At 38.1% G+C, this 17,160-nt stretch overlaps 1 protein-coding gene across 1 annotated transcript in view; it reads right to left on the reverse strand.

Annotated features, from left to right (window-relative positions):
• MSH3 (mutS homolog 3) overlaps window positions 1-17,160 on the reverse strand; it is a 107,541-nt gene that overhangs the window by 51,593 nt on the left and 38,788 nt on the right. The window contains exons 10-12 of the mRNA XM_010726110.3: window positions 16,613-16,697; window positions 15,938-16,047; window positions 2,952-3,084 (exon numbers count right to left, since the gene is read on the reverse strand). Of these exons, the coding sequence (XP_010724412.1) occupies window positions 2,952-3,084; window positions 15,938-16,047; window positions 16,613-16,697 (328 nt within the window). The remainder of the gene's footprint in view (window positions 1-2,951; window positions 3,085-15,937; window positions 16,048-16,612; window positions 16,698-17,160) is intronic.

Raw genomic sequence — 17,160 nt, forward strand, 5'->3', positions numbered from 1 at the left:
AAAAAAAAAAAAAAAAAGCTTATAGAGCCAAGGGTACAGATAAGATAAACACTTACAGATTAAATCTGTACAAATATTTGTCTTCTGAAACACAGACCACCACATGATACCAGAAAGCAAGATTGGAATGGCTTTGTAGAACACATTTATAAATGTGGAGCATGTTTGTTTTGTACAGGTTCTTAAACGCATTTAAGCATAGGACTCAGACAACTGTCTTGCCATTCTACACACTGCCATCACTTTAACTGAAAGAAAAAAAGGTAGGATCCAGCCATTCATAACTCCCAGTATCCTCCAAGAGCAGTAGAGTAGGCCTGAACTTGTAATAGAGAATAGGAATTTTGAGATGTCTTTTCCAACAAGATTTCATTGTGCATCAGCTCCAGGCAAAATTTAGACAAAAGTCTTGTTTCTCAGAGTTAGACAACACTCCTGTTTCTCATTTGCCTTTTGAAGTTAACTTCTGAATTCTACCAAGAGGTCTTCAAATCTCTTCATCTCCAGCCATCCCGCTCTTGCCATAGAGAAGGGTAAGGCTATGCCGTGGTTAACGGCATTTCTGTCTGGGAAGATGTCAGGTGCTGGAGCTGCAGAAACTGAGAATAAGTAGTGCTGGTATTAATTCCTCTCTCCATAGCAACAGTAACATTGCTTCTCTCATTCCTGTAATTATCATTCCCATAATTCCTTTCCAGACTGGGGCAAACTTGGAGTTGCCAATACCACCTTCGAAGCAATGCCTAAAATTTTTTCCCTCTCCTCCCCGTTTGTACAAGAATGCTGTTCTAACTCCAGACCTGGGGTTAGATAAGCAATATTTTTTGGTGGTTTGGGACAATGGGAGCTTGTGGAGGGTCAGATTAGCAATTACAAACCTCCACGATGCTAAAAGATAAGGATCATAAATTGACTTACTAAAAAATTAAGTCAGGAAAATATACAGTGATGACATACTTATTTACCAGAAGAGTTCCAGTAAAGACATTTTGCCCTGCAAAGTTGATTCTGTAACAGAGTACAGATTTTTCTTCTTTTTTTTTTTTTCCTGTCTCCACCAGAGGTTACAGGCACAAAGTTCATCACACAGCAGAAGTTCTGCAGTGACTGATGTGAAAGAAAGGTATTCAAAACAACTGACACAACACAGCCACCCCTGCACACTTCAGAAGCCTTTGTGAAACATATGTTCTCAAACGCTAACATCAATGAAGCCCAAAGAATCTGAAAGATTAAATACCTGTCAGATTTTCCTATTTTTCCAGTAGTTAACAGTGAGTTATAAAGACTACATTATGGCACATCATCGATTAGAGTTAACAGTTAATTGTTGATTAGTTCATTTGTCAATGTGTTCCAGTCTTTTTGTGCTCCTCAGTAGGAATGAAAATACAGAAAAGGAATCTCATGTCAGAACATATGGGAGACGGACATCTGGGGTTAACAGAATGGAAACACTCCTAGTGGAAACTGAAATGGCAGTCTTCACTAGATAATCTGAATAATCATTCATGAAAACCAGTTACTTTGTGTTCTTGAATATGCATCTACTACAAAGGGACCTTTTTTCAGTCAGGTTCGCTATCTATCTAGACTTCAGAATCTGCTTTCCAAAGTTTGCTTTTGCTTCTTTATTCAAAACAGACCCTGTCTTGCAGAGACACTATCATCTACTCAAAGTCCTACAGATTTTGAGGGGTTACTCAGTGCTCAGGGCACTCTACTACATTCTGCTGCAGATAACAAACTAGATTTTTACTATGGGAAGCTAATTCATCAAAAGCAATTTGCATGCTCAGAGCAAGAAAACTCATTCCCTCCGCCCCATTTACTTTTCCTGATGGTTCTACTGGGGCCCTCCTCCACTAATGCAACTTTTTCCTAACATCTGATTCACAAAACACCCTACCAGTGTTGTTGATAACATCACCTCATTCCAAAAATAACATGAAAATCCATGACCTCTGAATGGTCCCACCTAAAATGACAACTTTAAAGCTGAAAGAGTAAGCAGAACAGGAAGGAATAGGACCTGAACAAACAGATACAGACTAACACACACATAGACAAAAGGAAGAACAAGACAGGAGTGTCTACTGTGCAGAGAATGACGAAGTTGGTGCACACTCCCTCTTTTCACATACTTCATGATGGCAGATCTCTGTTATCCATTCACTGAAATATGAAAGTGTCTCCGTGTGCCTAACACTCTTAAAGCCTTAAAAAGAACTTGAGTTTCAGATTTTCAGAGATGAAGTCTTTGTGCTGTACTATCCAAAGAAATTACAACTTTGCTCTCCATCTACCCATCTATTAATTTATCTAAAACAAGCTGTCAAAACCTCTAAATATAACAGTGAAATAAAAGAACATGAAGTACTGCTTAGGTACTATTAGTGCATTAATCTGCTTCAACTGAGAATTGCCAGTGTCTCATTACAAGTAATTCTTATAAAAATGTGCAAGTGAGATCCAAATCAGAGAATTTATAAACAAACTAACACTCATATTTAAACAGCTAACTACAGCCGAGTGGTTTTATTTGCAAGTGTGATTTTAGATAAGTATACAGAATGTAATGCATTGTTTTAAAAGGAAATAACTGGTGGCACGAGGACCTACTACATCCTCTCATCTCACTCAATCCAGTGACTAAAACAGGAACACCTTCAATGTTTTTCCTGTTAGTGTTAGCAGTACATTGTATTTGTACTCTAATTTTACTAAAATATTTCTTCTTTGAACAACAATCACTGATAACATGCAAGATAACATAAGGGTTTACCATAAGGCAAAATATTTTTTTAATAAACTTGTACCCCTTCATTATGTCAGCTTCGGTCATACTGGTAAGAAAATATTTTTAAACACATATGCAAAATCTATGAAAAGTACACTGAGATTGAAACACAGAATTAGAAAATAATACATTAGGGTAATCGTGGATATACCTTTTTGTGAAAAACACTGCAGAGACCTCTCTCTAAATCTGGCAGCTTACAAAGAAGATTCTGAATCTGGCCAAACACGTTGGATTCTGACAGGAGAATTTCAGACACAGCATCAAGCCGGGCATTTATTTCACTGTAAGAGATTAATCACAAGCTCAATGAATAAAATTCTATGAAGGAAAGGTATATAGCTAGTCAAATTTTTTCCATGTTTTCCACCCCTATTTTCTTTTTTAATATTTTGACGTTCTCATAAAGATAAGCAAAATTTATAAATGTGTAAAATTGTAAGCTTTCATTCAAGATGCACAACAGCCTGGACATGTTAAATCATTTGCCCTCTCTATGCTCAAAACAGCTCAGTATATACTGTGACTCTGTCTACATATTTGTCTAATGGTATGCAAAAATGAGCAACACTCAGTCCTAAATATTCTACTCTGAATTTGCAGTCAAGTACCAGTCTGGGATCTGAGGAAGGGAAGGAAGAATTTGCTTTTTAACTACATCTCACATACTTTATTGCAACACAGCATAAATATTTGTTTCCATTTTACCTCTCTACTTTTTCACAGAGCAGTGATTGATAATCAGAACCACATTAGGATTTGTCTTGTTCAAAAATTGTAACGTGCATCTCCATATTCCAGGACTGAAGACAAATAATGATAGACTCATAGAATAACAGAATGGCTTGAGTTGGAAGGGATTTTAAAGCCCACCCAGCTCCAATCTTTGGGGCAGCTCCAAGCTGTGGGCAGGTTCCCACCCACAGATCAGGCTGCCCAGGGCCCCATCCAACCTGGGTGTTGAGTGCCTCCAGGAATGGGGTGTCCATAGCTTCAGCAAACATTTTCTTATTTGAACAAATAATTATACAGGTTTTTGCACCTTTCTTACAAAGATAAACTCCTTTTTTTTGTTGTTTGTTTGTTTTTGGTTGCACTTTTGTGCAACCCAAATTAACCCAACACTTTTTCTATCAAAAGACTGACATCAGATATACATGAGCGTGTTCAAAACATGCGGAGTCTTTGGGAACTTATGAACAAGAGCAGCTTCTGTGCATGTAGCCCAAAGGAAATCTTGCCAAAGCAAGAGGAAGCTATCTTTACACGACTGCAAAAGAGATACAACAAAAGTTTTTCACGTTCAGGCTTTATCTCTGTGGCAATTGCACACACAACAGAACAAAGTTAACTAAGTGAAATCTGTGATAAAATTTGCTGAAATTTCATGGCAAAAACACATCTCTTCCAGATCAGATCTTTTCTCAGAGTCCCTCAGCAATGTGCCTGTGGGCACACAATACAGGTACTAGCAAGCTGGAAAGTAGGCAGATTGAAAGTTTCCAACAAATAACTCTGAACCTGAAACATGATATTCCAGGAAACTTGAAAAATCTCAGTGAGACAGTTCAGTGTTTATTAAAAAAAACAAAAACAAAAATATGTGTTTTCATCTACCTAGACTTTATCCAACATTCTCCTCCTCAGAAAGAGAGTCCATAAATCACCACATTTACCATACTGCTCCTGCTGCTATGCATGACCATCCATCCTTGTAGGCTCAGAAGAAAGCACTCATTTGATGCTGTCACTTTATGAACTAGCCAAGTGTGTGCAAGGCAAATGCAGCCCAGCCCATGCCTCTTCTCACAGTTAGATGCTCAGAGGTCAGTGAGCATAGGAAATAGAACAGTAAACCCATAATCCAAAGTTAGGCATCTGAGAGAGAATGCCTGTCTTGCTTTCAGTGCCTAGTGTCCATGGCTTTTATTCCAGAACTGCCACGTCACTCGGCACTATAGCTGCTAACAAACACTCCCTGTGAGAAATTCAACAAAATCAGGCAGCTCCACAGATTGCAGACTTTACAACAGACAGTCAGAGGCCTGTGGCCCCAAAGGCAGCTAAATCTAAGAGGCCTTGAAATTTTATTACACCACATGTGAAAGGGAAAACATCACGACTGTATGTGCACTCAAGATGCGTATAAGTCTAATAGCACTTAAGTTGCAGGGTTTTTCAGTGACATACTGCTGTATCCTAAAACAGTAAAACCATTCTCTCATCCATCACAAATAGCACACACCAATTCCCAGTGTGGCCTGGCTGTACAACGCCAAGATTTGTGATGCCTCACCTACTGCTGTCGGTGTAGATTCAGACAATGCAAGGCTTATTTCACATCCACTGCAGGGATCAGGGATGGACTCCTCCACCCTGGCCCCAGAACAGCTCAGAAATGAGCTGTTTTGCCTCCAAACTAGATGGCCTACCCTCAGATCACACCACAGGCCCCAAAATCTATCTCTGCCCTGACAGACTGTTTTTCTCCGAGCCCAAAGCAGAGACATCAGACTTCATGGGCTCCACTCTGCACACTGTGAAAATGCCACCTTCTTCCTGACAATATCCCTCTCCTTTGGAAACATCACTTATCACATAGCTAAGCACTTCTGCTGTTGCTCTGGGCAGCCAGGCAGCCTTTAGAAACCAGGAGCAGAAAGCAGCTACCAACAGTGCAATTGCTTGAAGATACAGCAGCTGCTTTCAGCATACAACACAACACACCTCAATTTTAAATTTTATCTCTAAGAACCACAGCCACATACCTCATGACAACCAGCATGGTACCAGCAGGGTTACACAACTAAACAATCAACGAGCAAGCTGTTAGCTGTCACACAATGTATTTGAGACAGCAGATAAAAGTTCTGTTCCTCAGACAGTGAGGCTTTCTGAACGACAGCTGGATAATGGAAAGGAAATTGGGATGTGTTAGTGTCAGTGGCAAAATAATAAAGCACTCTGTGTGTGTAACTTTGAAGCTAGCTAAAAGTTATGTCGAAATTCTGAAAGGCCAGCATCATCAGCCATGATTAAATTTTCACAGAGTTATTAAAACTTGCTGTACTCGAGACCTTGGAATGCTGTTCAGTGTGAGAGTGAACTAGGCTGCTAAACCACAAACACATGCATCTTAAGGAAGAAAATAATCTGTTTTTTTATTATAAAAGGCCCATGTAAGCAGCACACATATTCCAGAACACTACCACTAAATTCAAACAGCATGATTGTATCTCTTTGGCCATCTGAAAACACACAACAATATGTAAAGTAGATGTAGATATTCAAAAAAACTCCTCCCTTCAAAGCTTAATCCACACTTTAATCACCCTCACATATGGCTATGGTACTGTAGCTTCAGCAATCTAAAACTAAGCATCCATACAGTTTTTCTGCCTTAATCCTGCAAGTCAGAAAGGGTCAGGAGAATGGCATCCAGTATCAGATGACCCACTTTTTCCACCTGAAAACAAATCATACTGGGATTCCTATTTTGAAAGCCAGAAGGACTGTGAAGAGTTATGTAAAACTGCACATATATGGGGAGGGAAGGACAGGAAAGAGAAAGAAGAGCCAGATGATGAATTTCAAAGGATGCTTTTAAACTTTATAATATTTTTACTTACACTAGTAAACATTTTGTGGAGACTAATATATTATGCTGATTAGTCATTAAACTACCTGAAAAGAAATTTATTCTGCACTGCACAATTATTCAGTGTACAGTTGGGGGTTTCTAATCTGTGTATGGTTTTGAAAAATAATCTGCCAGGAGAAAATCTGAAAGTAACATTTATACAAAGAAAGTCAGCAACTGATGCTAGGAAACTGTCTCACATTTTATATATTGGCTACTATTCCATTCTCTATTTAGGTCCACTATTAGCATATTCTTTCCCATCTTTATAAATCATGTCAAAAATCTGAAATCTATCCAGTTTTCCAAGCAGTCATCTGCAAAATAACGCAACAGAAGTCAGCTGAATCAAAGCAAAACTCTTCTGCCATTCTCTCCATCTAAGAATAGCATTGTGTTGTGGTTTGAAACTAAGACACATCATTAATATAATACTAAAATCACTTTGCAATGTATTTAAATATTTTTCATTCTAGTATTTTAGAAGAATGACTTGAAATTAAGTCATATTATATTGTCCTCTTTTATTCTGCTGCTAAATATGTAAGTAAAAAAGAAAATTTGCAAATAGGAAAATATTTGAGTCCTGCACTAAAAATTATTTTGCCATAACAGAAGGCTGCAGACACAAATGCAGTGTAATGAATTAGTGCCTCAACATCTTATCAGTCTGAATCAGCAATTCTAACAGACCTGAAAGATGTTTAGATATCTTTCATACAATGAAGCAAACCCAATATTTTTAGATGTGATACTTACTCATTACCTTTAAAGCATACTGAAGCTAATTATACAACTATTACGTAAGAACCCAAGAAAACTTTAGTCACATAAAGTTTTATATTTACACAAGGCAAAGAATTACAAATAAGAATCTGTTAAACATCTTTTAACTTACAATACATGCAGAAAATGTGGGTTCATTCATCATAGGAAGCTCAAGTACGGTGAAAGTATAGAATTGAAATTACTCTTACTAAATTTGTTTGAAGACCACACCAATTTGTGAAATATAATGAATATTCCAAAAATATAATAAAGGATGTACAACATCAAAAGCTGCTTTCCATGATCTGTCTAGATCAATGTGTAGCAGCCTCCTCCCTAATTACTTTGAACAATGAAAATGTATTACCTAAACTCTAGGAAAATCCAAGAGGCACACAGATATCTCTTGCGCTGGCGAAAGTCCCTGTACTGCACATCGCTGGGAGAATGCCCAGGGGAGGTAACATTTCCCAGCTGTCCAGTTTTATGCTCCACATCTCTGACACCAGCTACTTTCAAACACATGACAACATGAAAGCTGCACAGACTTCTGTTCCTTTATATTCTGTCACACTGTCTGATTCTTGATCATCCTACAGAGCACTGTTTGCATTTGAACACATCAGATGAGTTTACTGCTTTCAAAAGCTGCTAAATAGCACAGTGTTTTCTGCTTTAAACCACTTTCTCCTCTCACAGCAAGCAATTACAGGTATCAAAACACAAAGTCATGGCAGAGTTACCACTAGGAAATCAGTAAACTGTGTGATCCTTTAGAAAGGTCTGTGTGGCTTTTTACTTCAGTGGTTCTCTTTAGAATCTGAGTGACTTCATTGGCTAAATCTTGAACTGTTCAACTGCTGTGACCACTGTAATTTATGCATTATCACCAATTAAAGAGTAAAAAACAAGTATAATAATGATTGCCACAATTAAATTCAAGTGAAAACTAAAAAAATTAACATCCTTCTGGATCTGTTCACTTGGTTTTCCATATGCAGGAGAAACAGAATCATTTACTGTAAAACTCACAATGTCTCCTTCCCCTGCACAGAGGTCCAACATTCCCTTAAATAAACACACAGCCAGGAGCAGACAATATGGACCTCAAGTACTTAACAGCAATACACAAATACCATAAACCTTGTCTTCACATCTGTTAAAAGAATGTAAAAAATAAATAAAAAAATAAATGCAAATGGCAATCAAACACTTTTGTTTATGGTCCCACACAGTATATTTCAGCTATTTGTGAGAAAAAAAGAGAATTGTTTGCTACTTTAGCTTACATGAATGCATGCCTGATTACTACACTTATAAAGAGTAAGAGACAACACTCAATGGTACCAAAACACAGCAAGCAAAAATGAATGAATACATGTGATGATGCTGCAGTCTTTTTCTTTACTATATCAATTTTGATATTTCAGGCATATGTTCTGCATTTGTGCATTTCAGATTGGCACAGATGCTATAAAGTCTTTATGCTTAGGAGGAAAATTTAGCCCATGAAATTGTGTTGTAGGAGGGACAGATTTCATTCCTTAATGTCTGCTGCAAAAGAAGGTTCTAAGCTAGGTCTGGATGCTGATGGTATAAAACAGTAACCAGACAAGCTCTGAATAAAGATGAGTTTATTTAAAGACTTTCAGGTAGTTTGCTTTACTACCCAGATGCCTTAGATATGGGAACAAGGTAAAAATCAAACACAAAAGACTTTCTCTTAGGACTGTAAGTTGTGTAGAGATATATAAATACAATAGTACTATATTTTCAAAGCAAGAGAAATCAGAATGATCTAGTTTTATATTAGAAAAGACATGTCATTGCCAACATCCCTGAAAGGGACTCTCTTCATCTCAGTTTTGTTGGACATCTCCTCCAAACAAAAGGCAATGTGCAATAGGAATACTTCCTGTTCTTTGGAAAGACATTAGGAACCATCTGCAGTTCAGAGATTGCTAAAGCTGTGGTCATTATATGCTCTTGCAAGCACATTATTCAGACTAACAGATATTATCAGTACTATGTTGTAAGACTTTGAAAAAGCCTTTTTAAAAGCATCCAGAACAGAAAGAAACGGCATTACAAAGGCTACTAGAAAAAAAGGAAAAAAAGAAATCTTGTTTGTGAGGGATAATTAAAAATATGGTTTATCCAGTTTCAAAAAACAAAGCTTGAAATGTTTTTAGCAGCTGTCTAAATAAATACATTTACCTCCTTCCTTGAGGTTTTAAGCATCAGCTGTAACTAGAGAAAGATCAAACGAGTATAAATCAGTTACATACATAGTTGAGCTAAAAAATATACACAAAACTAAAGGACATTAAAGTCCTTTAATCATTTTTGGCTAATAATGTGTGCTGGAGACAAGCACATGAAACCGGTGGAACACACAGGGAGGTTGGTGTGTATATGCAGGGCTAAAATGTGTGCTCTCTAAGCATGTGATTTGTTGGTACCCCTGGCGGCAAGCAGAAAGAGGTTTCACTGTCACCCACCTGATGTGGTCAAGAATATTTTTTAACTCCTTAATTTCACACTTTTGCACTTGCATTAATGACCTGGAGGAATCAGGAGTGATAGGAGTGATGTCTCTGTCCCCAGCCTTTATCCACAGAGTACAGGAACAGGGCTACTGGTAGGGTGGGCATGGAAGACACGGACATGGAAGATTCCTGTAAAGGCTTTTTACTTATTGCTCTCTGTTTGCCCTACTACACTTAGCACGCTCTGTAGCATGCAGTACACACCCGAAGCAACACATATCATCAAAACATGCACCTGAAGTTGTATGTGTAGGCAAGTATTTTTTTTCTCCTATTTCTGCACAGGCTGACACAGACAAGACCTACTGACACCAAAGCATGGAGTATGCCTTCCGTGCTTGCAGTTGCATCACTTCTGAACTGTGTATGCTTAAGGAGCTCTGCTGTCTGTGACCATATCCCTAACCTTGTTAAGCTAACTTTTGCTCTTCACACGTAACACAGCAAAATGCTAAGGCATACACATCAGAATATTAAAGAAGCTCACCACAGATCCCTCAGTCCGCCCAAGCTACTTCAAACCATGAACACCTTCAAAATAAAATAAATACTGTCCTAATAAAAGCCAGAGAGTTGTGCAATCTAACGTATTCATGTCGCACACACAACGAACATTTTATCACTTCAAGTTACCTCCCTACCATGTAAGCTTTTCAAATTTTACAGCGTAAACTTTTCTAACTCATAAACTAAACAGTTTTCCATTTCCCAGGTTATCTTTTGCTCAGTTGGCAAAGTATCTACCTTATCCTTGGCTACAGCACTAGAAATGAAACTTCATGGTATCCACCCACTGGTATTTAAGATATTCTATCTTTCCAGAAATAGACCAGGAAAAAAAACTCTTATGCAATGTATTCTGTTCCATACATACAGGCCACAAAGTTATCTGCATACACATTCCCTTGCAATGGCTATAAACTGCTCTATATGATATATTCATCATTTATCTCACATTCTACTTTAAGCACATCATCATAGCTTTACTAGCTTTAAAGCCTGATTTAATTTTAATAATGAGATTCCAATTAATTGTTCTATCCATCCACCTTTTTCAGATTTGAACTCTTTGTTAAATTCCAGCCAACCCCAGCAAAGTGGAAGATGTTCATTTGACATCATAGTAACAGGACTTCCTACATACTGTGGAAGAACCAACAGCTGGGCAAGGCACAGGCACAAATTACTACTCAGTGAGAAAAAGGGTGCAGTATTAGTTCAACAGTTGTGTGTTCTGTTCAGACTCCTGACCCTACAAGCAGCATAGCTAGAGCTTGAAGTCAGCTGCAATACTCAGCGAGTATGAATGGGAGATGTAAGAATCACAGAATGGTTTGGGTTGGAAGGGACCTTTAAGATGGTGTAGTTCCAACCCTCCTGCTATAGGCAGGGACACCTCCCACTAGACCAGGTTGTTCATAGCCCCATCCAGTCTGGCCTTGAATGCTTCCAGGGAGGAGGCATCCACAGCATCACTGAGCAACCTGTTCTAGTGTCTCATCGCCCTCACAGTAAAGAATTTCTTCCAGATATCTAGTCTCAGTCTTCTCTCCTCCAGTTTAAAAAAATTTCTTCTCATCCCATCACATAGGCCCTGATAAAAAATGCCTTCCCAACTTTCCTGTAGGCCTCTTTTAGGAAGACCACTATCAGATTACCTTGGAGCCTTCTTTTCTCCAAGCTGAGAAGCTCTCTCAGACAGTCCTCGTAAGGGAGATGCTCCAGCCCTCTAATCATTGTACAGGGCTGCTGAATCATGGCCTGAACCTCTGATTAATCACCTGAGGCAAGCAATGAGTCAGCCATGGGAGTACAAATGAAGGCAATTTACCTGTGCTGCAGAAAGGGGTGGAGCCTGGCTCCACTTCTCCTAGACCCATTTAAGAGTTGACCACCAGTGGGGAAGGATCTCTTCTGGAGATCTGCTCCACCAGAGTCTATTACATGAGCCCAGAATAGGGTGGGTGTCTTTTTTTTTTTCCTACTTCAGTACAATAATTACGTCAGCCAAATTCCTGGATATACTATATCATCTGTATATTCATTGATTGTACAGACCATCTTCACAGCCCTCCTCTGGATCCACTCCAACAGCTCCATTTTCTCCTTGTCCATGCCTCCAGAACTGGATGCAGTACTCCAAGTAGGGTCTCACAAGAGCCAAGTAGAGAGGCAGAATCACGTCCCTTGACGTGGAAAGCTGGTCACGCTTCTCTCGGTGCAACCCAGGATAAAGTTGGCCTTCTGGGCTGCAAGCGCACACTGAATGCTCATGTTGAGTCTTTCATCCACCAGCACTCCCAAATACTTCTCCTCAGGGCTGCTCTCAAGCCATTCTCTGCTCAATCTGTATTTGTGCTTGGGATTGCCCCAACCATTGGCATTCTTGAACTTCAGGAGGTTGGCATGGGCCCACTTCTCAAGCCCCTCCAAGTCCCTCTGGATGGCATCCCTTCCCTCTAGCATGTCAACTGCACCACTCAACTTGCTCTTGTCTGCAAACTTGCTGAGGGTGCACTTGATCCCACTGTCCATATCACCTACAAAGATGTTAAATAAGACCAGTCCCAGCAGCGATTCCTGAGGAACGCCACTCATCACAGGTCTCCACTTGGACATTGAGCTGTTGACCACAACTCTTTGACTACAACCATCCAGCCAATTCCTAATCCAACAAGTGGTCCATCCATCAAAACCATTTTTCTCCAATTTGGCAACTGAGATGTCATATGGGACAGTATCAAATACTTTGCACAAGTCCACGTAGATGACATCAGTTGCTCTTTATCTACTGACACTGTAACTCCATCATAAAAAGCCACTAAGTTTGTCAGGCACAATTTGCCCTTGGTGAAGCCATGTTGGTTACCACCAGTTACCTCATCTTTATTTTCCACTTGCCTTAGTAGGTCCTTCAGGAGGATCTGCCCCATTTTCTTGTCAGGCACAGAGATGAGACTGACTGGCTTGCAGTTCCCTGGAACTTCTTTTTTTCCCTTCTTGAAAATGGGGGTTGTGTTTCCCCTTTTCCAGTCAGTGGAAACTTCATCAGATTGCCATGACCTCTCAAATATGATGAATAGTGGCTTGGCAGCTTCATCCACCAGTTCCCTCAGAACTCATGGATGGATTTCATTATGTCCCATGGACTTGTGCACCTTCGGGTTCTTTAGATGGTCTTCGACATGATCTTCACTTACAGCAGGCAGATCTTCCTTCTCCAAGTGATCTTCCATTTCCTTCTGTTTTCCTTCACCATGGTGGACTCTTACTGCCTTATACTTCCCTTCATTCCACAATCACATACCAACATATCCATTACATACAACAAAAGATATTTTTCCTTTCCCTGATAGCTACTGAAAAAGTAACGACTGCCTCACATCAGGTTCTAAGATTCTTAGATTAATTACAGTTTTATATTATAAATTACTAATAAATGCTGCACATACAAGGACAAAAAAAAATATAACGTTGTGTTTAAATGCTGTATCCTGAGACCAGTGCCTTAGCTTTTTGACTGTTGAGTGTGACAGCATCTCTTTCTTCTCCTGCTCAAACTTCATGGCCCAAGGAAACAGCATGTTTTTTCAGTCAAAAATGTTCCAACTAACTCAACTATTTTCTTTTCACTTCTCTCACAAAATTTAGGTGAGAAAGATACTTGATGAAACTTCAAAGGCAATACAGGCAAGTCAAGATAATATTTCTGCAATTTGCACAAACGTAACTTGTACAAAAAACAGTGACTTTTCCAATTCCTCCTAAAAAAAATAAAAAGTCTTCAGTGCATCATTCTCATCATTGCCATCTTAGTACAACCTGGCAAGTAAGGACCTTACACCTTATGCCTGTTTGTTTTGCTTTCCAAAATCGCATATGCCTAATGCTTAAAACATTTTCTTGGTATTCTCTAAATATGTTACACTACTGACGATCTAATGGTTGCCTTCAAGATTGCCCAAGTAATCTGTCCATACAAATTCTATCTTTATTAAACTTGACATAGTGTTTTTCCAGTGGAAGCTTATCCATCATTCCAAGTGGTTTCCAACTTTAAGGCACAGAGCTGTAATTACACTCTCTCACTTTTTGATATGCCAGGGGAAACGCACTTACCTACTGACTGGAAAGGCTGCAGTACAAAAATCTTATTGAAAATGTCACTCCAGGAGGCACAGGTGAATTAGAATTACAGAATGTTCTTTAAGTGCATTTGTGTTCATTACTGGAAACCATAACACTGGATGTTTGATGCACTATTACGTGAAATTACATGCGAAAATTACAACTTCTAGTCAGGACGGAAAAAATACAAAGAAACAATATAGCTTTTTTTCACTTCAAACAAAGACTCTAGCCATAGAACTTTCTACCATACTGAGAAAAAAGACTTAAAAAGGAGAAGTCTTAGCTCTCTAGGAGTAATAAAGAGCAGAGAAGAAAGAAGAGTTCAAAACTGCTAACTTCTACCATTGGTTCTGCACTGATACAAAGGAGAATACAAATTAAAATTTACTGGTTAAAAAAGAAACCCTTAAGTCCTCTTGCAAGAATTTTTTTTTTTTATCCCTTGTGGCCAGACAAGTGTGCCTGCACTACTGTTGAAGACTGCTTCACCTGTGGCATACATGCAACGATCTGAGAGCAAGGTGGTTAGAGCCATTCCTTTACAGGTTCTTAATCTCAGTGCTGCTCCTGCATGAGCCCTGAGCCTGTGCTCTGGCTCCCCCCACTGACAACTTTACAAACAATTCCCAAAAGGCTGTAGGGTGCCTATGGGCTGCAAAAGGTTTAAAGTAATCTATTTCAATTTATTTCTGTAAAGTGGCCCAGAAATTCTATCCATATGCTTTTAACGTGAACACCAGGCAGATAATTAACTTCTCCAAAGTAGAATTTAGGAAGGGTAAAGCCATTTTTAAGTGAGTACATTCTATACAATCTATTATCAGAAGAAAAACACAAACAGAAAAAAAGTCATACTGAAATAAATATATTAAAGCCTTGTCAAAAATTTCCGTACCAACCAGTATGGCTTCTACAAAGGAAACAGGTCTATGATACTTCACATCAGCAACAAAGGTGGGGAAAAAATAGTTACATGCTTTTTTCTTAAACACTGTTGACAAAAAGCCTTACAAAAAGGTTAGGAAAAAAATTTAGTAGCCATACATCAGAATCATATAGCGATTTAGAATATTAAAAATTGGCCAAAAAAAAAGCTTCCATAAAAACGTGTACTATCTATCAATAGCAGCATGGTGCTAAAACATTGGTATACTTGTTCATTTAGATCTGGCTCATTTCTGATATTAGCAAATCAAAAGTACAGAAGTAAAATAGAGGGAAAAGTTATTTTAGTTAGGGTCTGGGAACATCTCTCTTATGCAGAAAGCCTAGAGAAGAGAAGACCAAGAGGGGATCTTATCAAGCAGGAGTAAAATGGATGGGGCCAGGCTTTTAGGCGGTGCACTGCAACTAGTCAAGAGGCAATGAACACAAAATAAAACAGAGGAAGTTCAATTTGAACATGAAGCTTCTTTACTTTGAGGATGGCAGAGCACAGGAACAAGCTTCTCAGAGAAGTTATGGATACCTGGAGTATTCAGAACCCACCTGGTTGCTTTCCTATGTAACCTACTGTATGGAACCTGCTTTTGCAGGGGTTGGACTAGATGATCTCCAGAGGTCCCTTCCAAATCCTACAATTCTCTTAACTATTTTCTGTACAGTATAGTTGAAGATAGTAACACAGTAACTGAGTAAATTCGATGTTGATAACTCTCAAGGAATTCACATTCCAAGGACGAAATCCAGAAACTCAAATTGTAGGCAACAAATATCAAATGGAAAGACTCAATACTGTTGTTATTTATTCTGCATTAAAGGTTAAGTTTTACAGTCCAATAAAGCCTGCAAGGGAAAATTAGAAGAGGCAAAGTGCTTTTCAAGATAAAGTAAAAATTAGCATGATACATGTTACAAAATAAAGCATTTCTAATCATTGCAAAATAAACCATAGCTTAAAATATATGAGTGAGCAGTCATCACATTTCCAAACTAATAGAAAGAAACACTTAATATGCAACACATCACAGGTGTAACAGTAAAAATAACTAGTAAAATGCAGTAAGGATTTAAAATATATATTTAGCCTAAGAAAAAGAGATATCTAACCTGGATTTCATGAGCGGTTGAGTTACCCATTTCTTCAGTCTCCGACGACCAAAGGAAGTTTTAGTATGATCCAAGACCCAAAGGAGGCTTCCTTTTGTTTTCAAATCAGTCTAAAATAATAAAAATAAACAATTATTTTTAACTTAACCATCAATTCACTACACTATGTAAGCTGTCTATTTAGACTATAACATATTGCAACTAAAGCATGTTTATTGATGTTTCTAATGAATAACACCTTGCACAAAACTCCAGCAGTCATGAGTTACTTGAATATGTTTTTTCTTTAGCAAGAAAATGTTTGTAAAAAACGAATCTAATGAATTCAACCTGTTAAGTTATGTCTGTACATGAACCAGTAGCATAGACGAAAAACAAATGCTATTGCATCTGCATCACCTGACTGCTCTTGCTAAAGTAGTCTAAAACTTTAGGAAAACTTTTTGCTATTCAAAATACAATAAAGTTCCTAACTCATACTAAAACCCATTAGAGATTATCTTTCATTTATACCTCTTAAAATATAATCCTCCTTCAGTCTGATCCCATTCAAAATGATTTAAACATCTGGGTGAAATTTTCAAACTAACTAAGCCAAATTCATTAGGAACAGTATGTCAGACAGCTCTGAAAATTTCAGCAATTAAAACAAAAAAACACTATATTTTTCCTTACCTGATTCTGTAAAATTTCAAGATTTTTCATTGTTGTCCCGTTAATTGTCATGTATTCAGTTTCACTTGTCAACTGTTTGAAATTGCTGAGGAGAGGAAATTCAGATGCTATATTTGAAATATTGGCACATATATAATGGCTAAATACTGTCATGTTTCTCAAAGAATTCATCAGTTATATGAAACAAAGAAAAAATTACGTAAGAAATCAGAATCTATTCAAATATCAGTTGAGCACCACCAACATATTTTATTTTACTGCTTGGGAAAACAAGATTTGAAGACTCATTTGCTCTGCTTCTTATAATGATTCCAAGAAAACTCAGAATACAGTTCAGCTTTCTTGTCACTAATCTTGATGCACTCACTAGTAAAAGAACTGCGCCTTCTTCAGTCTTTGATGAAACTGAAGAGGTAGACACTTTTGTTAGAGTTCTGATCGCTATAGGACTAGGGATAGGGGTAATATTAAGAATACTTTGAGAGCAGAACAGACTTGATCATCATCAAAACAACATATACCAAAACACACCCTCTTTTTTTTTTTTT

This window comes from Meleagris gallopavo, chromosome Z, assembly GCF_000146605.3.
Source record: "Meleagris gallopavo isolate NT-WF06-2002-E0010 breed Aviagen turkey brand Nicholas breeding stock chromosome Z, Turkey_5.1, whole genome shotgun sequence".
NCBI classification, from domain to species: Eukaryota; Metazoa; Chordata; class Aves; order Galliformes; family Phasianidae; genus Meleagris; species Meleagris gallopavo.